Source organism: Manis javanica, chromosome 7 (genome assembly GCF_040802235.1).
Source record: "Manis javanica isolate MJ-LG chromosome 7, MJ_LKY, whole genome shotgun sequence".
NCBI classification, from domain to species: Eukaryota; Metazoa; Chordata; class Mammalia; order Pholidota; family Manidae; genus Manis; species Manis javanica.
In genome coordinates this window covers 15,236,891-15,263,559 of record NC_133162.1, presented here as the reverse complement: position 1 = coordinate 15,263,559, position 26,669 = coordinate 15,236,891, and the positions used below count along the sequence as shown (strand labels likewise).

The 26,669-nt window shown below is 42.1% G+C and overlaps 1 protein-coding gene across 22 annotated transcripts in view; it reads right to left on the bottom strand.

Moving 5' to 3' along the window:
• The window catches only part of ABLIM1 (actin binding LIM protein 1), a 288,553-nt gene that overhangs the window by 21,781 nt on the left and 240,103 nt on the right, over positions 1–26,669 (bottom strand). For 8 of the 22 annotated variants that reach the window (XM_073240363.1, XM_073240368.1, XM_073240359.1 and 5 more), the window contains exons 7-15: positions 26,576–26,663; positions 23,375–23,433; positions 20,959–21,042; positions 12,310–12,387; positions 11,429–11,584; positions 8,340–8,375; positions 6,649–6,778; positions 4,367–4,486; positions 1,335–1,349 (exon numbers count right to left, since the gene is read on the bottom strand). In XM_073240363.1, the coding sequence (XP_073096464.1) occupies positions 1,335–1,349; positions 4,367–4,486; positions 6,649–6,778; positions 8,340–8,375; positions 11,429–11,584; positions 12,310–12,387; positions 20,959–21,042; positions 23,375–23,433; positions 26,576–26,663 (766 nt within the window). The remainder of the gene's footprint in view (positions 1–1,334; positions 1,350–4,366; positions 4,487–6,648; positions 6,779–8,339; positions 8,376–11,428; positions 11,585–12,309; positions 12,388–20,958; positions 21,043–23,374; positions 23,434–26,575; positions 26,664–26,669) is intronic. The other 14 variants (XM_073240372.1, XM_073240367.1, XM_073240376.1 and 11 more) reach the window with 5 other exon arrangements.

The following is a 26,669-nucleotide window of genomic DNA, read 5'->3' as shown; positions in this document are numbered from 1 at the left end:
TAAGTGATTCTGCCCAAGATGATCTCCACACGTCACAGTGGTTCATTGGGAATAAGGTTTCAGGATGTCTAATGTTGCTAGGTACAAAATAATTAGACCTTAGAAGACCAAAGGCATTACCAAATTTTAGCACTTACTATTTATTTGTTTGTTTTTATTAAGGTATCATTGATATACAATCTTATGAAGTTTTCACAAGAAAAACAATGTGGTTACTACATTCACCCTTATTATCGAGTCCCCTACCATACTCTGTTGCAGTCACTGTCCCTCGGTGTAGTAGATGAAAATTTTGGCACTTTTAAAAGAAAAATTCCCAAGAGCAGGCCTCTTTCCCTTTTCTGACTTGAACACCTTATCTTTAAATGGTAAAACTTTAAATTCTATCCTGGAAGGAAATATCTGATGAGGGCCATAACAGGTTATTTTTGTGCTGGGTTCATTACTTAGGCAAAAGAATAGGCATCAGATGAAATATCATATATGTATGAGATGTGATAAGGTGCTGTTATTATTAACATCATTGTCATGATCTATCAGCCCAGAGTTAAGACACTGCCTAAAAATGATAATAGTGTATATATCACATTCATAGCCATTTTGTTACTTTAAATAAGTCCTTGTATTGGTTCACTCAAAGTTGTTGGTGATCTTCACTATTGTGATAGCAGCTACCACATGCATATTTCTTGGTCTTCACTTTTAACTCCGTCCACGTCAGCCTAATAAGTCAATTTTCCAGTCCTTGGGAGACGGGCGGCTTGCAGGACGCTCACTGTACTAACAAATTCAAATGCTCTGCCTTCACTTTCAATCCTCTTTTTGGCACCCCGAGAGCTTAAATGACAAGTTCTAAGAGAAGAACCTGGAAATGGCTGTGTGCATGTGTCTACTGGGGGGACTCGTCCAAGTACTGCTTAGCTTTCTGGATTTTAAGTGCTTATATTCCAAAATATGAACGAGTATTTTGAGGGGTCCTTAGGTTGGCAACATCCAGAATTCCATGCAGAATTCAAGGTTGCTGGTCCTTGTCTAAAGGTTCAATAAGTGTTAAGGTTTCCTTCAGCAAATGTCAAACACATATTTGCACCACAGCAACTTATATCTATGTCAAAACAAGGAAGATTCCTTTCAAAGAGACTTAATATATGTAGCCCTCTTGTTCACAAATCTGATTTATACTTCAGGGACACAGAACGGAATGTCTAGCAGTATTTCAAAGGGGAGGGAAGAGAAACCCAGCAAACACAGCACAAACAAAGCCCAAAACAAAGTGAGAATAGTTTCCAAACCCCTAAGCATGCACCGGTCCAAATGGCCCAACGATGACGTACCGATATAGAATGAGGCTGGAAGGGAGGTCAGAGGACAGACAAAAAAATATCACAAAATAACATAGTTGTTACAGAAAATGGATGGAGTAACCAATGCAGCAGAGAGACAGCCTGTGACGTGCGTCTCTGCTAAAAACTCATGCAGGCATCCTCAGCTCAGTGAACCCTGGGGGCCTAGGCCACATGCATTAGAAATAAGGACCAGGAAGTGAACTTGGCAATGGGAGGCTAGGCTTCTGGCTGTCAAAGTGGCAAGTGGCCCCTGCTTCTAGCTGAGATGGACATCTTACTCTGGGGTCCTCAGGCTCCCAGCTTACATTTGTTTTAAAAATGATTCCCCTGAGATCATGAAACAAGCTCCAAGATAAAATGTAAATGTTCAAAAGAAAGGCCCTGGAAAGCCCCAGGAGATTCTTTAAGGATATCTCAGATGTGTTTCTCAAATGGTCATAGGTACCTTCTGCACTGAAATTTCGAAGGGCTAGAGAGGTCTTCCATGTAAATAGATATATATTTTTCAAAATAACTAAGAACTAATTCCTTGGAGAATCAGCATGTAGCCATTCAACCATATTATGCTTTTAAAGCAGTATCTTTAACATACAAATTCTCCATGATTTTGCAGTTTAGCAAAAGACTCATCTGATTTTAAAACTAATCATTACATACATCATATTTTGTATCTTAAATATATAAGCCATTTCACATGAACAAACTATAGGCATATGTCTGGTAAGAAGAAAATAGGAGAGAGATTATTAGATGTTTTTTAAACTCAGGGCCACTCTAATCCTTCTTGGCCTAATGCTTTTTATAATTTAAACCTATAACATTTGACTGTGTTTTTCAAGGCTTCAAATTCAGACTGAAGACAGAAAAGAATGTATATCTACATTTGTAATAAAGCACCATTTAGGCATACAGAGGTATTGTAATTTTCATAACCATTTAGTATTTCTATTGAAAAGTAAAAATTTGTTAATTTTATAATTTAAATGACTGAAAGTAGTTGTTTTAGCCTCAATAAGAAGGTGATTTTCTAATTAAAAAGAGATGGAAAATAAAAGTTTGTTTTAAAAGTTATACCTCATATATATTTATGCTTAAACCACCCCCACCCGGCATGACTCAGGGATGGAAAGGCCTGGGGTCTGGTCCACATGTCGCCACTTCCTAGTTGTGAGCCTTTGACCAGGTCACTTAACCTGGGCCTCAGCTGCCCCTCTCCACCCCGCCAATGCTATGAAGAGTGAATGGAATATGCAATCAAAAGTGCGTTAAGAGGGAGAAAACACAGACAGTCGAGTGCTTATTACACACCAGAGCCATTTACCTCCCACCCTCCAGTGACCTAGGAGAGGTTTTATAGATGAGATAAGTGACACTCCAAAGGTCAAGTCAACACACCAAGGTCCCCAGCTAGCAAGTGAGCGAGATCATATTCAAACTCAGGACTCCAAGTGTCCATAGGGGTGTTCATCTCCATAAGGCTGCTCACAGACACCAGGTTTTGTGAGTCTCAGTATTTTGTGATGTGTTATTTGTGCAAACTCTGTATAACTGTACATAGCATGGGACATTTTTCTTCCTACAAAAAGTATCTCTTCTGAAAGATGAAACATGTAACAACCACACAATAAAGCTTACATGTTAATGAATTAAAAATGGATTTTCTCTTGCACATTAGAAACATAGAACAAAATCTTAATTTGGCCAATGGCTTCAATATTAAAGTCTCTTTAAAATACATCTCTGAAGTTTGTTTAATGATTTCTTATGGTTTTATAAACATTCTTTAAAGTATCATCTGGACATCAAGGTAACAGAGATTTCTCCCCTCCAAATACTAATTAGCAATAATAACTGAATAATCTGCCAAGATTTTTAGAAAGTGCTGTGCTTATGGAAAAGACAGATCTCTTGCGCTAATGGCAAGTGGCATGCCTTCAATATGCATGTCAGCAGTATGATTTTCACAGCGTAGTAAAAATAGTAAATGCTAAAAAAGGACACAGAAAATAAGTGCATGCTGATAAGTGCAGTGCATCTTTATTTTAGGCTCAAAAATCCAAGTGAGGAAAAGGAAGATAGTTTGGGTAGACTGCAAACAAAAGTCCAGTCACGTAGAACATGAGGCTACTCGAAAGAGGCGTGAGGGGTGTGAGCACTTGGCACACAGGGTTGGAAGCCTTTAGGCCTTAAGACCCCTGCCAACATCTTGCCTGCTACTCCCTCCTTCAGCTGTTTTCATTGGTTAATTCGGTTTGAATCAAGAGCACAGAAAAAGTTAGTGTCCGTCCTTCTGGGAGCTCACATTCTTTGTAAATTATGGCCCCTTTGTGACTCCTTGGGACTCCTGGCTTCCTGACACACGGAGGGGAATAAGAGCCCCAGCTGAGGACGGCTATGGAAGCATAATGAACAATGAGGAAAACAGAGGGAATGGGTGGAAATGTCGGCCCTGAAAATGAAGGCCAAGCCTCTCTTCTCTATCATGCAGAAATCAGGACAAATCAAAAGATTACTCTAAGGGTAACCTCAAGGAGAGAACTTTAAGTTATACCATCATAAAACTTTTTGTATTATCCAAATGTTTTAATATTTTTAATGGTTTGTCACCATTAAGACAACTTTTGGATATTCATTGCTAAATACTAGTGTGCTTTGCAGAGCCTTACCATATACCAAATTGGGCGAGTACCCCAACTATATATTATATTTTGCTTTTGACACATAGAAAAACAAAATAATAATATATATATATTTTTTTCTAAGCAGTAGACAATGGATCTTACAGTCTTAAACATACTTCCTGTTTCTTCATCTAAAGCCCTTAGAAATGACATATTTCTACTGATAAGAGAGCTTATGCCAATTCTAAGACAGTGCTGGGTGTAGCCATGACACACGCAGGCATGCTGAGAGACCCAGAGCTCAGAGCTAACTCTTGGAGATACACCTTATTAGCCTTCCCAGGGTGCTAATAAATCTCCACTATGCAGGGTGCTGCCTGGAGGAGGCTGCCTCCTTACCTTTGATATGGGGAATGAAGTGGTGTCGGAAGGGGGAGTTGGGGCGGGAGTCGCTGTGGGCGGAGCTGAGGCTGCTGGTGCGCAGGGAGGACAACCTGTGCACACCAGGAGACAGCAGCTCTGTGTAGAAGGAGGCAGGGGCAGGGCCAGGTGGAAACAGAAAAGAAGAACAGAAATTAACACAGGAGCGGGGACAGCGTCATCGTTCCAAGGGCAAGAAACCAAGAACGTTAATCAGGAGTCTGAAAGAGGAGGAAGGAAAAAGGGTTAGGAATGCACCTGTGGAGGATTAGGCGAAGTGGGGAGAGTCTGCAAACAGGCTCGGGTGGGTACAGAGTGACTTTCTGAGAATGCACCCTCTCTGTCAGGATGACACCAGCTACTGTCGAGCCAGGACAGGGCACATGACTTGCACTCAAAAGCTGCTGTTTTACAAAAAGCACTTGACAAAACACAACCCTCTAAAATGCATGTGAAAAAATAAAATGACCATCATTTCAAGAACTTTGAAAAGGAGTGCTTATAGGTAAGAGTCAGATTCTTTAAGCTGCAAACTTCTCCCCACTGGAAGTTTAATTTTATTTTGCCTACATAGAAGGAAAACCTGTTTGTGCCCCCTGGGTGGCAAAGAGCTGCTTACGATCCTGAGAATTGTGTATTGGCAGCACTGGGGAACTGGAAATGCAGTACCTCGGAGGGAAAAGGGCCATTAAGACTAAACCCATTCCTAGGGGATTTGCATCACCATCTGGCATCCAGGTGTTCTATACTGACAACAACTGCACCACCGGAGCCCCACCAATTTCACTTTAGAGCGGAGACTGTGAAAAAATAGCCATTAACCCCAACTGGCATCATGCGCATCCGTAATACACTGTGAAGAGAGAAGAGCACTTAGGATGGGGCTGTTCTAGAGGCTACTGGCATCAGAACCATGGCTGGAGCAGATGGTAAACCTTCTAGTGCTCAACAAGGACATGACCTGGTAGGGAAACAGCATCCCTGACTGACCACTTCCCTCACTATTCAGGGGTCTATGGAACAACTTCCTAGGAGACCCATGTCGTTCTGACAAGGTCATGGCTCCGGCATAGCTCCGGTCTCAGTGACCTCAGCATATGGCCATATGGACAGGTGATGACATAAAGGATTTCCCTCTATCCACATAGATAAGGGCTTAAATCCAGACCCAGCTCCAGGGCCTGAATACAATGAATATAGTCATACATGATTTAAAAAAAAAGGAATTCATTTCCTGAAAATTCTCATTTAATGTAACTTAACAAATACTGAGTAAATATTTATGAGCTTAGGGAAAACTATAACTCACTGAAGGATCAAATAGTAAAAATTCAATCCTCTACAAGCATTAAATCTATGGCTTTAAAGAGAAGATTGCAGCCTTTTTATTTCCTGTTCATTTCCTTTGATTTTATTATAAAATAAGTTAGCATATGAATGGATTTGTTCTCATCAGCCTGGGCAGAAGCAAGGAGCTTAAAGTGAAGTCTTCATAGGCATACATCGCCCCCAAGTTTGTTTAGAAGGCCAGAATCTTCCTATGTGTGAATCTATTTCTCAGGGAATCCTGTGTCTGTGCTGTGATCTTTATTCTTTTTCTATTTCATCCACTAATAGTAACAAGAACTAAATTCTACACAAATGAAGGTCAGCTGAAGTCCACTACTATTTGATATTCTCTATCAAAATCTATCACTAATGTTTTTCTATGCTGTCCAAGTCTGACTCAGAATCTTAGGGCTGGAAGTGTTCTTAAAAATTATCAATACAACCCTGAGGTTATACCCAGGACTTCCTTCTAGAAGGTGCTTAACAAGCATGTTAGCAACACCATGTACCTGGACAGGAGAAACACAATAACCCCATCAACATATAGCTAATACTGGATTTTAGATTAATACGATATACCAAAAAAGGCACATCAGAATATTTTCTCTTGAACATCATCATTTTAAGTCTCAAAGTGATGAGATTTTCTTCAAGTCTAAAAAAAGGAAAAGAAACATCTCCCTTGCTTCCAACTGTTCACTGTTAAGTGTACTTATTTAATAAATCATAATGAAGATAACCATAAATAAAATGTTTCAAGAAAAGATATAACACAAACTATAATTAGATATGAGTTTTCACTTTTTTCTGGGAAAGGGGTAGATATATTTGGCAGCCAGATTTTTAAATACACTATCAGTGGCGGGGTAAAAAAAGTCACATAGAAACATAGACTGTAACATAGAGTAAATCCCAGGAACAGCTGTCCTTACCAGGTCTGTGAAAATGCTGGGGAGAGCGAGATGTGGTCGGAGTGTAGCTGTGGCGGCTGTACACGGGGGAGTTGATGGAGCCCTGGCTAGTGGACCGGTGGATCATCCGATCCCGAACATCCTGGTACCCCTGGAAACAGTGTGAGACAGCAGGAGCAGAGGATGTACATTCAGGCCATCATCATGTGAAGTGAAATCAAGTTGTGCAAAAGTTGCCCAGGAACTATCATGTCTACCTATTCACGTATATATTTTAGGGACATATTCCTTAAATAAGCGTGCAAACAGGCATCCCATGGCCAATGCTTTTCTTCAAAACCTGTAGTACTTGCATCTACCAAAATTTTAAGACATAAAAATTAAAAACTCTGATGTTGATAGAGCTCTGGGAAAAGAGGAAATAATGCCAATGGCCACATGGACAATATACTTTACAGTTTGATGGCATGTTCATATTCATCATTTCATCAGAGCTGTACACTAAGGTAGGTCACAGGGAATTACCTCCCTTCTCCACAAATGCAGACGGTTTCAGAAGGTTCCAAGCAGGAAAGAGGCCTGTGTGCAGGTGTGTACTTCATACAGGCAGAGCCTGCCTGGGAACCAGCTCCTGACTCTGATCTCACCCCTCGTTCTGACTGCCAACCCACACTGTCCATAACATTGATCCGACGACAGTTTTAAGTAGATTTTCTGGGAGAACAATCTGGTGGCAGCCTCAAACCTAATAATTTCATTTCCCACTTTGGGTAACTTATTCCAAGGCAGTAATAAAAAGGGACCTTTAAATGAAAAAATTCACTCCAAGATAATTATAATACCGCCATTTATAAAGACAAAACTTTATATTACATGCTTAACACACTGGGGAATAATGAAGTAAATTATGGCATATCAATTCAATGGAGTACAGTACTGCCACTATTATGCCATCTGTACCCAAGTAGGTGGTCAATACAAGGGGAGGATAAAACCAAGAAAATACTGAAACCAAGGGGTATAGTGTGAAGGAGCTACTCCATTTTGCAGATTGGTATCATTAGCTTCCTGAAGATCTTTTACTAAACGGCTTGCAAGAGTGACTATAATTTGGTAGCTGTGTCTTAGCTTTTGAATGCTGCGGAGCGGAGAGTACGTCTGTGGCTCACTACGGAACAGTCACTGATGTCCCTGTGAGATCTGCATACAACGGGAGGTGATTCCTACGGGAACAGCCAACCTGACGGACTGGATAAAAGCCACTGAAAGACCTGTTTGCCCTGAGAAGGGGAGCAAGACTATTGAAATTAGACCAGAAGGAGTGGCCTCCCATGAAGCTGGCTCTGTTTATAGGGCACTCTATGACCACTGCAGGCCATTTCAGATAATCCAGCATTTCAGATCAATTAACCATGGACTAGGGGAGAGAGTCCCACATCGGGACAAGTGGCTTCACTGGCTGCAAACCCTTTCCTACCACTTAAGAGTCACAGGTCAGATCAGTGGAAGGCTGTTTTTACCCCATAGTCTCCATTTAAAAAGAAATTTAGTGCTATGTCCTATGTCTTCCATGTAAAGAATTCCATGTGCATCATGTTGCACACGGTTTTTCTGTTCTTCTGTTTAATGTCCTTTTCCAAAAATTCCAGTCTGGGAAAGGTCCAAGGAACTCCCAAGTTCCACCCGTTATAATTTTCAAAAATGGGACTTACTTCTGCCGATGGAGTAGGAGACAAAGTCCTTGGGGACTGGAAGAATAAAAAAGAATTTAAAGTTATAATGGTATTCACTTATCAGTTTTAATTAGAGTTGCTTATCAAAATTACCTGGGAACATTACTCAAAATACACCCCCTCCAACACCCCTTTCCTGTCCCCGTCTTCTGATTCAGTAAGTTCAGAATGAGGCTCAGACAGCGACACAATGACAAAGCCCGTGGGAGATCATGGATGCTATGTCTCTGCTAAGGACCTGGGTTTTGATAAACACATTTTGCTGCTCTAGGTGATTAAGCTTGACAAATTGGAATTATTTCCCCTATATGCTCAAACTATGCTCTGTTTACTGCTGTGAGTTAGTGTCTGTGGAAACAAAGAATTTTATAAACATGGTTTTTAACAAAATTATAACCACAGCAATCACATAAAACAGTTTGATGACTAAAACAGGCCTGTGATGACCAGGCCTGTAGCAGCCTGCTCTGGTGGCCTTGCCAACCACCATTCACCTGGCTTCCATCCTTCTAGGCACACAGGCTTCCTTGGGGCAGTCAACAGACCAAGGCCTCTCTCACCTCAGGGCCTTTGCCCATGCTTGTCTCCTCTGCCAGCAGTGCTTTCCACTCAGATGCCTGCAGGGCTCAGTCCCCATCTACAGTGACGTGTCTACTCAAATGCACTACCATGCAGTTCCTTCTGTGACCCTTCTATTTAAAGTAGCAACCCAGCCCTGGCATACTTTCCTTACTCTGCTTCATTTTTCCTCAAAGCACTATCACCCTGTAAAATTATATATTTGTTTGTGTACTGTTTGTTTCCAACATTAGTGCAAGCTCCAGGAGGGCAAGGACTCCATTTACAGCTAAGTATGCCCAGCAACTATGGCTGGCACGTATTAGGCACCCAACAAATATTTCCTAAATGAATGAAATGTTTACAATTGAAACGGAAAAAGCTTTCAAATAGAAATGAGCTGAAATCAAAGCATTCTGAAGGTCATGGCCAGTGGTGGATTTCTCAGCTTTAGAATTTGTCCCTTTCCCCAAATTTGCGAGAGGCTGCTGGGCTCTCTTGTACTCTGCACTTCAAGCCCCACGGGCTCATGTGAAGCTACAGCCTGTCTCTGGGGGGCCTAAAGGAATAAATAATCAAATAGCTTGTAAAGCTTACTAAGTTGTAAGATCCACGTTTCAGGGAAGATTTCACCGATACATCTGATTTTGATCTGGGGCACCCTTCCACCGAGATTCTACGCCCAGAGAAACCCGCAGGTCACCATTCCAGACTATGACAGGAACGATGTGGATCATGACAGCAGCCAAGCATTTTGCTGAGCACTTATGTGCCAGGCCGTGTTCTAATCTAAATATCCCACCTAATCCTTACAGAAAACCTCTAAGTTAAGTATTATTTTTATCTTAAATTTACAGATCAGGAGCTTGAAGTTTTACTGCTCAAAATGGAGCCATTGGGAAATACACAGAAATATACACACATTCCCCAAACCCCATAAAACAACTCACCTCCCCCTTGCCTGTATGACTTGAATATTAGGAAATTCTCATCCATTTTGCCCCAGGACCAGCCCCTGTGTACTTTCTTCAGGAAACTTCCTTTGCCCTCTATCCCCTTAACTAAACTCTCCAGGTCCCAATGGCAACTGAACAACCGGGGCCAATCAACCTGCCTCTGAGAGCTGCTGCGATGCAGTTACAGCTTTACGACCACTAGGAGGCACTACATGAAAACAGATAGTATTTGGGGCCCAAAGGACTGAAATACAGAGCTGCTATGATCTGGAATAAAACCCAGACTGGAAGATAAACACACAAAAAGAGCAATATAATATTATAAATAAATATAAACATAATTATAAGACAATAAATATTGTATATATTATTGAGAACAAACTAAATAACATCACATTTTCATGCCTTTTCTTCCTCTAAGGTCTCAAAGCACAGTTTACAGTCTGGTTTAACCTTGGTTGAACAGCTAATTTTGGTCCACTGCTTGGGTAACATCTCTCTTATTGGACTCAAATTAGTCCACGGGTGATTCCAATTTAAAAAAAATAGAGGGGAAAAAAATTAGAGAGAGTTTAATAGGCCAGAGGAAATAGTCAGGAGCCCATGAGACCTGGGTAGGCTGTGACAGCCTGGGACCCCCGACCCAGAGAAGGGATGGGGAAGGGGAGGACCCCAAGGGGCTGAGATGGTGTGCTCCAGCTTCTGGAGCATTAGTGTTGGAAGAACACGAATAAGCCCCAAGAAGACAGGTTAAAAACAATAGCAGTAGCTGTCATTTGCCAGACATTTACTGTGAGTCTGGCTATCTGCTAACTGCTTTAGTAGATTAGTTTATATAGATTAACTTTAATAAGTAACAAATTATCTAGACATTATATAATACTCATCTTTAATAGACAGTTTATTTAATCCTCTAACCCTATGAGGTCGATTATCATTATCCTAGCTGTTTTACAAATGAAGAAACTAGGCTCCGGACAGTTGTCACATGGCCAAAGCTGCACCCGCTGCATGAGGAGTCCGGGGCTGGGCCCAGGTAATCTGATTCCAGAGCCCCGGCTCGCCCCATTGTGCTAAACCATGGCCCCAACCCCTCTACTCTTTCTGATCTTACACATCATATCTTTAGATGCTAGAAACTGCAGCTAAGTTTAGGGGGTACACTCTCCTCATGATCCCCATGAATATGCTTCAGTTTGTCCCAAGACCAAGACCCCCCAGAAGACCCTCCCGCCCTCACTCCCTTTGTGCAGCTCACAGAATCTGCCGACAGCCCTGGCTTGCTTTCCAGAGTGCCAGTTCTGCTGTCCCACCACCCAGGACTAAGGCTTATTCATCCTTCACTGCTGCTTTCTGTGGCTGGTCTGCTCTCCCCAGCACAAGGATGGCATGATAGGTGTTTGGATACCTCAAAGCAGCTGGTATGGAAGCCTGCAAGCAGTAGGCAATCAGAAGGACCATTGGACTTATTTAGATTCCAATCAGTAGTTCTTGCACACGTCACAAAAAAGAAGTAAGTCATTGTACAACTCACAAATTCTAGAAACCTATTACCTCTCCCAGGCTCTGCCTCTCCTGTTTGTCATCATAGGCCGAAGTGTAGAAAGGCTCATAGGTAATAAGGTCTGGACGTTCAATATCATAAATTGCCTTGACCTTGGGAATGGCCGCTAAATCCTTGTAATCCAGGATTTCATTGTCCACTTTTGCCTGGCACAGTTAAACAGAAAGAAAATTACTCCGCATTCTCATTTCTTTGGGGAATTATTATTGCTGCTTTTCATGTCTTGCTTAAAAAGCGAAGACCTTAGAAACAAACAAAAACCAAAACACTTTCCTTAGCATAGTCATACTCTTTAGAAAGTTGCCCATTTATACCATATCTTAATCATGTTTTAAAAAGAACTCAACATAAGCTTAGGAGAAACTCTATGTAGAATTCATCAAGTAGAGAAGCCTGGAAACTTTTAGGAAAATTTATTAAAATTTATTACAGAGAAGGAAAAGCTCAAGCAGATGGTCAAAACATCCTCCCAGATGGCCCAAAACAAGAACTGCGTATTTGACAAACTAAATATTTAAATATCTTTGTGGCAGAATTTAAGAACACTCAGTATCAGTGTTATAAAATGTATAATTAATCTTCAAATATCGATATGCAAGTTAGGCACAGCAATTTTTAAAGTCCTGCATCAGATCACTGCACTTTACAGGACATCTGCTTGATGGGTCCGCCGATGGCCATATTCACATATTAAGTTCAATCACCAGAAGGAGAGTATGACTGAGAAGACTAATCTACAAAAATAAAAACAGGACCTCATAACAGAAATAGAAATCATTTTGAATTATTCTGTTTTGGATCACCCACAGCACTGCTGCATCCCAGTTCCTTACCTGCCCCAGAAGTGTCTCTTCCAGAACTGGATACTTACATAGATAGTGTGACCCGGAGAGCCAGGGATACTGGAGCCTGGTCTAGAATAAATGCTTTCGGAGGAAGTCCTGGTAGGCTGTAAAACAAACAGCGACTTGTAAGATTTCAGACCATGGCTGCAGAATCAAGACTGGCCTGAGTCCCTAAGCTTCACTAAAAGCTAAGCTGGCTAAAAAAGGAAAGATCTGTGACTTTTCTGCATAGGGAAAATATAATCTAGAAAGAAAGGTAACCGAGAACTAGCTGTGTAATCAGCCTTGAAAACGTATTTGGGGATTTTCTTCTCACCTTCTCTCCCTTGTCCCTTACAAAACCATCTGACCCTACCTTCAAGCACATTTCTCTATAACTCCATTGCCACAAGCCTGGCTCCAGTCACCTCCTTACGTTAGTTACCCTTGCTATTTTCTTTCACAGTGTCATTCCTATTTTTTCCTTCATGAATAAAATGCATAAGCCGTATTTGCTGGCTTCCTTGTATCATACCTATCTCCCTCATCACTTTTAGTTATGACCCCTGCCCTCATAGGGTTTATTTTTTCACTAGTGTAAACGCCCAGTGTTTTGCACAGGCACATAGAAGGCATATTCATTGAGAGAATGACCTAGTATTTATTACTTATAAACAAATACTCAGTGTGTGGACACGACTCATGTGAATTACATGATCTGAGCCTAACCATGCAGAGACTCACTGAAGTAAGGCTAGTGGTCAGCTGCACAGGAAGATAAAAGAAACCAGACTTTATAATGTGTTTACAGAATCCTGAGAGTGAGATGGTGGTGGAAGCAGGAGAGAAATATATAAACTAGGATTAACTGTTCCTATCTCTGCTTGGCTCAGCAAATTCTGGAAAGCTCTGCCAAGAAAACCAAAGATCTAGTCTTAGACGACTTGCTCTCCTCTATGCAAGTATTTCTTGGAGAGGATATCTTATAGTTCTTCGTTTGGAATAGGACTTTTTTCTTTTGGTACTGTTTCTACTGGTATTTGGCACCTTGAATGTGAGTGTAACTGGACCAAAAAACCTCCCTAGAAACAAAGATGCTGTATCACCATGTAATTCACATCTTAAACAATGAAAGCAAGCCCAGTGGCCAAGTCAAGTCAGGTAGTGACTGGACTCCCTCTAACATAGGAATTCACTGGAGGGTTGTGACAATTGCTCTGGACCAGTGCCTCGCGTATCTCTGGGCTACCTGGGCGGATGGGGCGGAGGAATCACACTGTGCACAGGTGGTTAGGTGAGGCTCACCCCCAGGACAGGACGGTAGGTCTGGCCCTCTTCCGCAAGACCTGCCACGGACAAGCACTTGCCTTCTGGAGTTACAGATTTCCAATCACAGACATATCTCAGCGAGAAAATATCCAATTCTGAGTATACTGAAAAAGGACTTGCATAGTCCTTGATCCACTTCCCAATCGAAATACTAAAGTGACACAACTGAAGTGCAGCCCTGCTTTAGCCTGAGATGCTGCCCTTCACAAAACTGAGCCAGTAGCCGTCTCTGCGGGATGGTCATTAACTACAGGTAGTCCTTTGGCTTCCAGTGGCTGGGAGCTAATATTTGCCAAACCCAATACCAAAACTTCATGAGTAACAACACAAGAATATTAGTAGCAGCTGACATTTACTGCCCACCGACTACGTGGCAGGCCCTGTGCTGAGCACTTCCTAGGTTTGGTCTCATTTTGATTTTCTCATTAACCCCATGCAGTAAGTTCTGCCATTGCCCCTATTTTACAGATGAGGAAAAAGTATGTATGCTCCCAGCCACACAGGTAGGCAGGTGTCAGGACTTGAGGCAGACAGCTAGAGACAGAGCCCAAGCTCTCACCTCGGCACTAAAATTTCCCCCATACTGTAAGGTAAATGTATCATTTACTCCCCACCAACATATGGGACAAATGACGTAAAAAGAAAAATACTGACATCAGCCAGCAGAAGAGGGTCCGCTAACGGAAACTATTTTTATTGTAACTGGCTCTCTAAGAACCTGGCAATGGCTCACTAGGTGGGGGTGGGGCAGAAGAGGGTGCACCGCAGGACAGTCAGGCATCTTCAGTCCCTGGCGTTGCCATGGCAAAGGCCTGTTTTCATTAACAAGCAGCTAGGACATTACATGAACAGCCAAAGTGCACACTGAGCTTTGTGGTCTCTTCCACATCACTCATCCTTACTTTGGTCAAATGTGGGTCAGGGAGCCTGTCTGCTGTAACGATGTACCTGGGGGTGGCTCTGTGCACTGCGCGGGCTGACAAGAATGCAGGCAGAGCACATGTTGGGAAGTGATTTCTGATGCTCTCTTCCAGGGATGAAGAACCCCATGGAAAGAAAAGATGTCTTGGCTGAGCTAGCCTGGGTCAGTTCAGTCTCTGCCTCCCTGTGAGTCACGCAGGTCCTTGGAAGCATGTATCTGGTTCATGCTTTACAATATTAATATTGTTGAGCTAAAGATTTTAAGAATTATCTGACAATCTAATTCTTGTTGAGTCTCATTTGATTCTTTAAAGGTTTTCAGATCTGAATCACCTCTAATATGTATATGCCTGCCACAGGTGCTCTGATTCCAAAATAAATATTTTACGTTTTTTGTAGTTAGATGGTGTTCATAGTTAAGGCAATTGTTCACCAAACCCACTGATGCTCTGGCTCCTGTTGGAGAGAGACACTCAGCCCTGTGCATCTGCAGACTGTTTAGCATTATATGAGAAGTGCTCAGATGTCTCCTGGAGATTTAGAAACTGCCCTTTCTTTCATTGCCCTGGCTATTGTTTGCTTTTGCTTCATTCTGGCCTCCTAACCTTACTGTAAAATTTACTTCACTGGACATCTGGCTTATGGGTTGAGTTATATTCTTGCTTGCCTATTTTCTTACAAGGCTCTTACAGTAGCATTTGTTTTACAATGGCCCTTCAGAAATGAAATAACGGGATAAAACACAACCCTGTATAATATAGCAGAGTTAATAGGCTGGCTTTGGAGTTAGATAACTTGGTTCAAATCCTGACTCTCCTAGTTGCATGACATTATATGAGTTTATCTTTCCTTTTTCACTTTTTTTTTCTTTTGACATGCCTGAGCTTCAACTTCTCCATTTATAGAATGGAGGAGTGGGCATTAACACTCACTTCATAGGGATAAATGAAACAATATATAAATAAAGCTTCAGGCACCTTGCCTGGCACATGGCAAGTACCCAGCATTTTCCAGACATTTGAGATTAAACTGGATTTCTTGGATGCCTTCCCATCCAAACTCAGAGATGTTAAGTAACTTATCACAGTACACAGGGTCCCACTTGGAGTTGACCTTCCCCTTGTTGAGAACTCGGTAAAGTGACTCTGCATAGTCCCAAGGTGGTGATTTACTGCTTAGGTCTTGGCTCCAGTAACTAATGCCTGTCCTATGTCTGGTGGCGAAGACTTTGCACAGCCTTATCTGACAGGATGGCTCCTGGTTTTCTGCCTTGTGAACTGTTTCAACGCTAAGTGGCACACACGATGTTCTGATTTTTGCCACAGTTCCTAATGGCTGCTGTCTTGCCAATGGGTTTCAGCCTCAGGCAAGTTCACTATGGATTCAGTGAGACTGAGAAACGACCATGGAATGTTCTTAGGGTGAAAGGGTTTATTGCCCAGCTTGTTCTTCCGGCGATAGGTCAAGCACTAGAATTACGTCTGCATCCAACAGTCTGCAGTCTGCAATCCTCCTTCGTCTCTGCCTCCTCCCAGAGCACCGGGCAGAGCTCTATATATAGTGACTCAGCCAATAATAGCTAATTACCTACATGTGTGGAAGCAGTAGCCCAACAGCAGGCCAGTTACATCACCAAGTAGTTGAGGTTCAGGTGAGGATTCTGGCCATAGGAACCTTTACTTTATCCACATATGCCAAAGTGTATTTTCTCAACCAGCAGAGGTTAGAAGTCTCTCCCTTATAAGGATACTAAAATTACTTTTAAAACCTGAACTATTGTTTCTGGAGTTTTAATCTTAGATATGTGGAATTTTACATTTCAATTCTAAATATCTATAATTCTAAACATGTTGAACTGTAAATGAATACCTTGTTTATTATTAATAGAACCTCTTTTATTCTTCTAACTATATTTTTTCCCCTAATTAATACATAACTTGCTGAGGGTCTCTGATGGCCAACTTCAAAAGGTACAGAACTATTTTCCAATATGTCAGCTCAAATCCAATTCCAGCCAAGTTGAAATTCATTTGATATAAAGAGTGACAATTGACCAGCCTGCTTTCCCTCTTTCAAATCCCATTTAGTGTCTTTTACCATAATCTTAACTGTAGTAACACCCACTGAGCTGTAACAAAGTTTTACCATGTTCCATATTTTCACAGGTGATCCTTATGTGCAATTATTTAACCTGAGTAATTATTTCTATCCATTCAGAGATCCAGATTAACAACAGTGACCCAGTAATTACGAATTGAATTCACTAACCCAACAGGTCAACAGCCTTTGTTTCTGAAATTCTCTATAAGAATTATTATGAACAAAATGACTCTCCTGCCTATATTATAAATGAAGATAATGTCAACTATTTATTCCCAAAGGTATGTCCCACTTCTGTTCTGCAGAGAAAGAAAACAAGGATCTGTGATCAGTCTATTAGAAACAGATGCAGTTTACTAACTTTCCTTTAAGTACCCTTTATTTGTGCCTTGCAGAAAAAAGCAACTTGAAAACACAGTTGAAAAAATTCAGTTCTTCCTTTTGACACTATCTTTGGCACACACACAAAAAAAGGCAGGGGCAGAGGATGGGGTGGAAAAGGCAAAATAGATGTAGAAAGAATTGCAGACTGGCTGGGATCTCTCAAAGTATTTTGCCAATCAAATTAGGCAAATAATTCAATCCTTGTTCTGGCAACAGGAAGAAAGGAGCTTTGGTAAGAACTTTCTAGTTGTATGTTGGCTGTGCTGACTCAGTCTCTCATGACTACATTTACCTCCCCAGCACACTTTCACATATTCACTTTTGATTTTAAAAGGGTTTATTTTCCTCAAAAAAAAAAAATCAACAAGGAGCAGTATCATTAGAAGACTAGCAGTTCAACTGGAAAGAGAAAACATTGGCATTTGATCACTAACCGTTGATGCTTGAAATGCATGTCTTTCTTTTTGCATGAACTCTTTTTAAAAAGCCCTCTAAATACCTTCTGGCTGATTTCCCCCCTATGCCTTTGTTCATCTGTTCTACCACTCAGAAGGCAGTCACAGAATGAAAATTACATTGAAGAGATCTTTTCATGTTTTACTCCATCTCCCTGATTGACCATTAAAACTTACCAGAGCTCTGCCTGGTGAGTAAGCAGAGAAATGACATTGTCCATTTATTTTCAATTATGGGCCACCATGCACGCCTGGGCCGTCCTTAGAAGGAGAGTGCTGGAGAGCACCCCGCCACCCCTGCCCTCCCCCTATTCAGGATGCGACAACTACGGTCATCTAATGTGCATTCACCCAAAGCCATGCTCTACGAAGGGAGAGAAACTACAGCAACTGGCCACCAGACTGAGAAGATCTTAGGAACATCTACGGGACAACTGCCGATGTAAGGTGACTGACACCTTACACGAACTGCTCTGAGGTTGACAGTACCTGCCTTGGGTTTTTGTTGAAGTTCACCAGACAAGGGGGTGATAACAGCTGCAGAAGAAGGAATACTTTAAAAATCTGCATATATGAAACATTCACTGTGAAGTCAAGAAAGGGTGAAATCACTTCCTTTGGGAAAAGGAATCTGTCTTAAAGAGGCAGCAGGAGGTGCTCAAGACACGCCCTCCTCCACCCTTCTCTGGAGATGCCATCAGCCTGTACTGAGGCCAAGAGGCCTCTGTGTCTTTCCAGTATAAATCTTAACACCTGGACCTTCTGATGCATTGTAAAGACACACCTTCATTGAGTGTCTTTCATTAAAAGAATAAAATATTCGAAAGCTAGGAATAAAGCACCGTGTATTACAGCAACATTAATAAAACAATAATCAACACCACTGTTTCCTTGTTCTTGACACATGTAAAGCCTCTAATTAGCTCCTTTTAAAAAATAACACATACAGTATTTGGTCGGCATATTACAGGCTTGTACGTGCATATATTATGATAGGTGAATGTTAGTTTCAAACGAAAATCATCTCACACCCATTTTGCAAAGCGGTCCACTCATGCTTTACCCTCCAAGTGCAGTAGAGAAGCTGCTTTTTAGGATAAAGCAAGTGATCCACCCCAAATTACAGACTTGGTCCTGGGAGTATCATGTGCTTTGTCTATAATGAATTATAGCAGAAATCACAAGTGCTTAGTACTGAGTTTACCTATACGCAAAAATCTGCTATTCATATAAAACTCCAGCAAGTGAGTGAAACTGGAATGGGTTTTTCCTAGGCAATTCTATGTTCATCATTTTCTTTTACCTGTAACTCAGCAAGAGGAAAGGAGGAGCAATTTTACCATATAAACAATAAAAAGACTTGCCTCCTATATATTTGACTTTCCTCTACAACAAAATCAGGGCTTATTTCGGGGGGGTACAGAGTGCCAAGTGTCCCTGCAAGGTTACAACCAGCTTCTCTGATAACTAAAGGGAGGTGGATAGTATGTGGCTAAATGACCTGCTGCATAGGCCCCAGTATTTAAAAGACCAAAATATCTATGTCATGTGAGACTTGCTTTGGACTTTTCAGGCTTCTTAAAGGTTCTGGTGCGCTGTCCCCCATTGGCCAGTGGGCGCAGGGACTCTGCGTCAGCCGGCCTGTTTCCTCTGCCAGGTCCCCAGCTGTTTACAGCTTTCAGTGAGAGTGCTAAAGGTGATGTCCCTGATATCTGCGGCCGAATAATGGGAATCAGATGTCCCCTCTGAACAAAGGATAGGAAGGGAGAAGTTACTAAAACCAGACCTCTCTCTCTCTCCTCTTCCCCGTTAATTTCTCAAGATGTTCTGTATCTCTTAAACTAAAGGGTCTGGAGCAAACCCAAACGTTTCACACTGGATGGCCGTGTTTTTCTTTGTAAAAATGCATCACTTGGCTATAGCCTTAGGCTAACAAAACAGAATGTATTTGAGTTAGTATACTTTTGGGAAGAAACCCAAAAATGACTGAAAAAGCAACTTCTTGCCAAGTCTAGGTACTAATTTTGAGCAACACTCACTAATTCCTCTGGATTTAGGAGACTAATTTCTCTGTATGTGAAAACTGCCTGTGGAGCTAAAGCTTCAGATAGACTGAAGAGCGTCCAGCAAGTGCAAGTGGGCATGTAACCCAGCACCATGGCCAGCACGATGCTTCCGAGGCCTCGATCCTGCAGGTAAGTGTAGCTGATTATGACCTGCGTAGCCTTGGCCTGATTTCACTCTACAGATGCACAATCTTTGGGGGTTGATAATCTAAAAGGCGTCTTTCCACTCGAAAACTCTACACTTCCAACTATCTTTAAAATCATTTAAAGAATGAAGGTAAAGTTTTAATAAATGTAGATCAAAGCCAACACTCTTCTCGGCCTTACTGCAGTCCTGGCAGGCCCAGGAAAAAGGCGTGGGCACAAAGCCCGGACTAAAGTGCTATGCTGCCCTCTTGAACTGTCAGCAGAGCTACAATATGGGTTTCATCTGGGCAAAGATGGGATTGTGGAAAGTCACTTGTAATTTAACAGGCCAAGGTTTCCACTGATTCTCAGGGACCCCTTAAGATGGCCGAGTGTGTGCAGGGCGCACAACCTCCTGCTTCATTGCCCATCTGGGGAGCTGGCCGAGTCCTCACCTTGCTGCTGTGTGGCTGCTGTGGGTCGCGCTGCTCTCTCCCATAGACACCGTCAGACTTAGCCAGTATTTAATGTTCTCACCCTCTGTATTCCCAGGATTCTCTCTCTCCCTCATTGGGGTATAGTGGAAAGAACATAAGTCATGGCCTCACAGAGACCTGGATTCCAATCCTTGCTCTTCCACTTACCAGTGGGATAATTCAGGGAATGAATGTACACGGACTCCCCCAGCCTCTGAAGAGTAAGTACCTGGCCTTACCGGTTTCCTTTCCGCTTGGCTACTCCTGGGCCAAGCGCTGCTTTTCCCGAGCCCCCTGCTTCTGCTGTTCTCGTCATCGGGCCCACCCCTTCCGCATCTTCACGTGCTCACGTTCTGTCTAGCCTCCAAAATTCAATCAAAGACTCCTTCTCCCCTGAGCCGTCTTCTCTTATCTGACATGCCCTGACCTGGTGATCCATGTCCTGTGAAATGCCTCCATACCATTATATAATTATTTATGTGTCTCTTCTTCCTACTAGTGTAGGCCAGGAGCAACCAGTCCAGCACTAACTGTACCTGGGTGCTTGGCAAACATTAGTTCCCTGAAGAAACCTGTGAACACAGGACCAAAAGGGTAGCTTCTTGTGTGCTTGCTTTAATGAAGACAATGCTTTAGCCACTGCTGTCAACGGAAACAGTGATCAGAGAAGAAAGCAGCCAGGATCAGAATGTGAGATACACTCCGTGGGGTGAGCAGCAGCATCTGCCTCCGCAGGAGCCATAGAAGTTATGTGGGCAAAGCAGCAGGGGGAGGAGAAGCAACGGAAGCCTGGGGCCAGGACAGCGGCTCTGAGCCCTCTGCCTGGACACAGCGCCAACCTGGAGAAATGGAGACCGTCCTGTGCGTCGAATCAGACTTTTGGGATAAAAGAAATCAGATGAAGAATGACGAATGTTTGGTGGCTGCCATGAAAGAGGAAAAAAAGGAAGAATGAGCAAAGAAATGTCAACTCAGAAACACTATCCAAATGAAAAAACCTTCAGGAAAACAGATCTGATGATAAACGCCAAACAGCACCACTCCAGTTTGATGTGTGTGTGTGTGTTTTGAGGCCCATGTTTAAAAGCATACTAACTGGTCTTCAAGTTATGACATCTTTACCTACATTCCAACCCCATTTCTTTTGACTTATACATTCTTATATATGAAAGCAAGAAGCCAATGAAGCCACTGAGAGATTTTCTCAAGAATCTTGTTCCAAATGCTCTCAGAGTCTTAAAGATCAAGGATGTGGACTACTCAGTGGGGTAGACAAAAGATTCCTAAAACATTTTCATTTTGCTATGGTAACTGCACTAATGTGACACCCAGTGAAAGGTCTGGAAATCTTGGCTCAAGATTTGTGATCTGTAGACACACCCTTCAGAGAGCATAACGTTTATTGCCTTATTCAAAAACTGATTCCCCTTTGGACTCCACCAGCGTCAGCCTGCAGCCCCCTCGGAGCCCACTGGAACGTCGTCCCTCGAGGGGCATCATCCTTCTTACTGCTGGGCTCCCCAGGGGTGAGTGCACCGAAGGCTGGCCTGACCTCCCACGTGGACAATGTTGGCTTTAGGAGAAGAGCTTTGAAATTCTCTGGAAAGCTTTACAGAAAGGAAGAAAAAAAACCAAAAGCTCCTCTTGGCCAGAGAGAGTGGAAGTATTTCGCTAGTTGTTTTCATAAGCTTATCCACAGAGCTGCATCAAGAGGTGACCAAAAGTGGCTTTTCGTTGTTTTAAAATCTAGTAATAGGAGCGGCAAACTCGGGCAATCCTTAAAACAACACACATTCCACACTGTCTGCACTGGTATTCTTCTCTTCATCTCCCAAAAGATTTCATCAGGGATGAAGTAAAAATGATTATTCAAAATTACTACAAGCAACTGTAGAAGTAAGTGCAAACCACCAGCTGCTTGGGTGGTTTCTGGGTTGCATGCCCAAGCTATGCTGTGAATTGTACATTCTTTTGATAAAAGTGACAATATGTACTGTCTTTAATGTTCTAGTACTTCATAAAGATGGCCCACTTCCAAAGCATCCATGGTTCCTCAAAAATCCCAGAGTTGCCCAGACTTGGGAGACTGTTCCAGCATATGCCTGCCTGGTTGATAGACTTGAGGGTTGTACACGTGTGCTCAAGTGGAAGCTGTATATTGACAGAGACCAAAACCATCCTGGTATTGGTGGATAAATTTGTTTTCAGTTTCTCTTGTCTTTACTCTGTTATTTTATGAAAAAAATGTCTTTTTTTCTCTCCATCCATTTAAAGCAAGCTGCTGCTGGGGTTACATACATAGCTCCTCATGCCTGCTAAGGGCAGTCTCAAAAGACTGAATAACATACTCTGCAGTCTGGCTTCCAAAATAAATTCAGGCCAGTCTTTTCACTGAGATGCCAAATGTAATTCAACACCAGTTTTTCCACTAAATAAGCTAAACTGAGAGACAGTGGACTGGGATCCATTCTGATGATTGCTCTGAAAAACTGGGTGTGTCTGAACAGGGTACAGATTATGATAATGACCTTACACCTGTGTGCAACAATTTGCTTCTGAAACAGATGAAGCATTGCCATCTGGAAGTATTCTGAGAATTAACTAAGACCAGGAGAAGGCTTCAGCAGTTAGAGATAAAGAGGGTTTCTGCCAGCATGTGCAATGTTCTAGGATAGGTCCCAAGATATGTTGATGTTTCCTAAGGGTTAAGTTACAAAATAACCCAGATGTTGCTCACATTGATATGTCTGGCTCATCATTATTTCCCCCAAAGCATCAGACAAAAGTGTTGGTTTTTTGAGATGATGGCTACTTGATGAGTTTAGATTTGAGAGGTCAGCAAAATGTCCCAAGAGCTGGGCATGGATGCAGAGTTTGGGCTGGAGCAGTGCATTATGGACTAAGGAAAAAAAACATCTGGTGAGGAGGGCACCAGATGTTGGAACTCGAACTCCATGAATCATTTTTTCACATCTGTATGCTCTGACGTCTCCCTTGAATGCTTTCCTGAGAACCTGACTTACCCAAAGGCTTACTTTACCCAAAGGAGACATTTTGGGGGGAAAAAAAGCCACAATCAATTTAAGGTAGGAGGGGACCTGCTCCTCTGGCCAAATTGCCTTTCAGCTTGGTCTACTGTAGAGAGAAAAAAATCATAGAAAAGCACCTTCAACCAAACTCTGGCCCCAAGAAGTAGTGACTAGGAAATACATGGCCTGTAAAGGCACCTAGCATCACAGCCAATGGTTTCCTTACCCGCAGCTTCTCCTCAGTCTTGGTAGATTGCTTACAGTCGGGATGCCAAACGGTTGAACCTGCAAAGACACAGTACATCCCTAAGAGTTACAGGAGGTGGAAAGCAGCCACAGTCCGAGAGACCAAGCTTCTGACAATGGCTTGTGTCCCTCCTTCCCCATCATGGGGGAGCCCCAGAGCCCTCTGCCCACGTGCATTTTGACAACTTCAAACTTTAGGTGAGTTTTCCTCACCAAGTCTGAGCTTGTTCTAGAAAGGTCATAATTCTAGACCCCAGGGACCACCAACTGGGCACAAAAGTGTTTTGATGCAAGAGATACTTAATTCTTGACTGGGTATTGCTCTTTTTTTAAACTATTTTTAAGAAGCCACATTGTTGTCCTTTAAAAGTAATGTCTGTGAGCCTGCTACAAGCTGCCCTGAATTTCAGAAATATAAGCCACAAGCCATGTGTCCATATAGGAAAAAAAATTTATATGAGGGAAATAAAGTCAAGCCAGAGAGTCTACATCCAGAAGCAAAACTCACTGAATTTTTTATTGATTCAATTACAGACTCATCGACACAGATATGGGAAATCAAGCCAACTAGTAGAAAGGTTGAAATTTGTATTACAAATGCAAAAAGGTTTCTTGAACTTTCAACCTTTTAAATAATGAAAAATAAAAGTCTTTACTCTTGAACTAGTGAACTTCACTCTTGAACTAGTGAAGTTACTACATAAGTATCATTTTCCGTTCCTGGAGGAATGTCTTAATATCTCAGTGAGGCACTCTCGTAGATGGCCCAGTGTCACAGAACAGAGACACATCTGATAGAAAGCACTTATCTTGTAAAGAATTCAAGCCTGCCATATGATTTGGAATACCTAGGAATATAATAGACGTCCTTCATATGCTTATGGATAAGACTTAGGAAGTCCTACATTCATATAAGGGAATGTTCAAATGTGGGGACAGGCAGAACTTGGAGGAGCACTTAATAAGACGTAAGCAAATAAAGCTACTAAGTTATAAGCAGCGAGTAAGTGATATAAATTCAGCAAGAGTCAGCATGAATATTAGACTTTCTACATTTCATCTTTGAAATCTTTATCACTTCAAGCAGCCATCTGTGCATGTCAAAAGTCACCAAATTAAAGTAACTCTTAAATTATTTAATACCACTGAGCTAGAATAATAATGACAAGGAAAATATATTTTATATCAGAATAATACTTTAATCCCTCCTAGCTTGCTTAACCCAGCCGACCCTCACCCTCCCCAAAAAATATCAAACAAAACCAGATAGACACACAGTCCCTTCAGCTCTAACATTACTCTGAGGTTGGCTACAAAGCACAGGAAATCCTCTGAACGTGGGGAGCCAGGACCCACGGGGTTAGGGCTGGGCCTGCAGGCAGCACGTGCTGTAGAGGTTTAACTGAGTGGCTGTCTTTGGCCAGCATGCCAGTTTGCACAGAGTGTCATCCTGTTCTCCAGAGGTCCCAGACATAAGGAGTGTGACTCAGGAACATCAGATGCCGAGGAAAATGAAACTGTCCTTCTTCAAGGTGTGCCAAGAGTATAGATAGAAAGCACCAAAGCCCAACGCCAGAAGAGATTTACAACAATCCCTGGCATTCCGAATATAGCCCATTCTAGTGGTAAATTGTTTATTTGCAGTAAGAATGTGCTGTATTTGTTCACAGCTTGAAATTACCCTCTTTATTCAGCTTCCAGAACCATGTGAACGTGCAGTGCTGCACCCAGAATCTTTGAGTCTCAGGTCCCAGCAGACCTAGACTTAACATGCAGGTCTGTGTCTTTGTTTTTGAGGGCTATAACGAGACACTAAAATCAAAAACAAAGCCTGGAGACCAAATAAAGAATAAATCTGCTCTATGCTGAAAATGAACAGTGACACCTGACAATTGCTACTGCAGATTTACAGCCTGTCCTCGGGGTAATGTGTCATATAAAGCCCACATGAGACCATGGACCTGGGTGCTTGTCACATGCCTTTATCAGGCCCTTTAAAGTGCAGTGATTTTTTTTTTTAATTAGAATTTTTCAGAGTGATCATTCAAAAGCTGAAAGGATGTTTGGGCTGTCAATGACTCATACAGATTTCTCATACAGCATTTTTTAGAGGAGAGTATTAAACTTTTGCTTTAATACTCAAGAGTCATTTCTGTTGACTTTCCTTAGTTGCAGAGAAACAGAGGGAAGCAAACCATTCATTAAAAACACACATAGTGTTAGAAGCAAAGAGAAATGAAGAAATGACCTGCATAGGCAGATGAGACCCAGTAATTACCGAACTGAATGAGCAACAGCTCTTACGGTTCTTGCTAATTTTACTGATAAGCCCTTGTCTATTTAATGACTCTTTTTCTAGCTAAAAATAGTAAAATGTTTGCACAGATGGTGCTGTTTGACTAGAAGAGAACCCTCCCCTACAGCCTCTCCAAGAAGCTTCAGAATTTTAGAGGAGATTAAAAACTCGCCATAGTTGTACACTGGGAACATTTCTCAAAATTATTTTCAATGAAAAAACAAATCCAGCGGCCTCCTGAGAATACATGCTTCCTTGCCACTAGAGACGTCTCCATGTCTCTTCCAGGGACGTTGGGTGTGTTCTCTCTTTCAGTATGAAAGCTATGTCATCTTAATGAGTGAGATACATCTGTGATGCAATTTCTCAAATATGATATTTTCTTCTTTCTGCAAACCTAGATAAAAGCAGCCTGACAGGCCTCAAAGAAAATCCTTCTCACAGGACAGTGAAAGTATAGCCATCCATTAAGTAGCATTTCTAGAAATGTTTTTTCTTTTTTGATCTTTTATCTCAAGCACATTGGTGGTGGTGGGAGGCGGGGTGGGAGGAGGCCTTGCTGATGTTCACTCTTGCCTTACTTCCACAGTATCAAACATCAAGCCCCATTCATTCATTCATTCATTCATTCATTCATTCCAGAAGCAACATGTTCCTTTGTCAACAGCCTCAGGGGCTCCCACCCTGTCAATCAGCCTGTCAATTGCTTGGCTGATTAATACCAACTGATGAGGTAACTTCCGGCTCCATTCATTTTGGATCTGGGTAGATGATCCAAATTATCTTGCTGCTAATGAAATGTCTCCTTCTCTAAAACAAATGAATAGAGCAAGGTTTCCTTTCCCCAAGTGGGGAGAACTTACGGGGTTCTTGAGTCTCCCTTACCTTGAAGATACATTTCCTCTCCTTCTGTGAACATCTGGTTGCATCTGCTGCATCGTGCACAGCTGGGGTGGTAATGTTTGTCACCTGCCTGCAA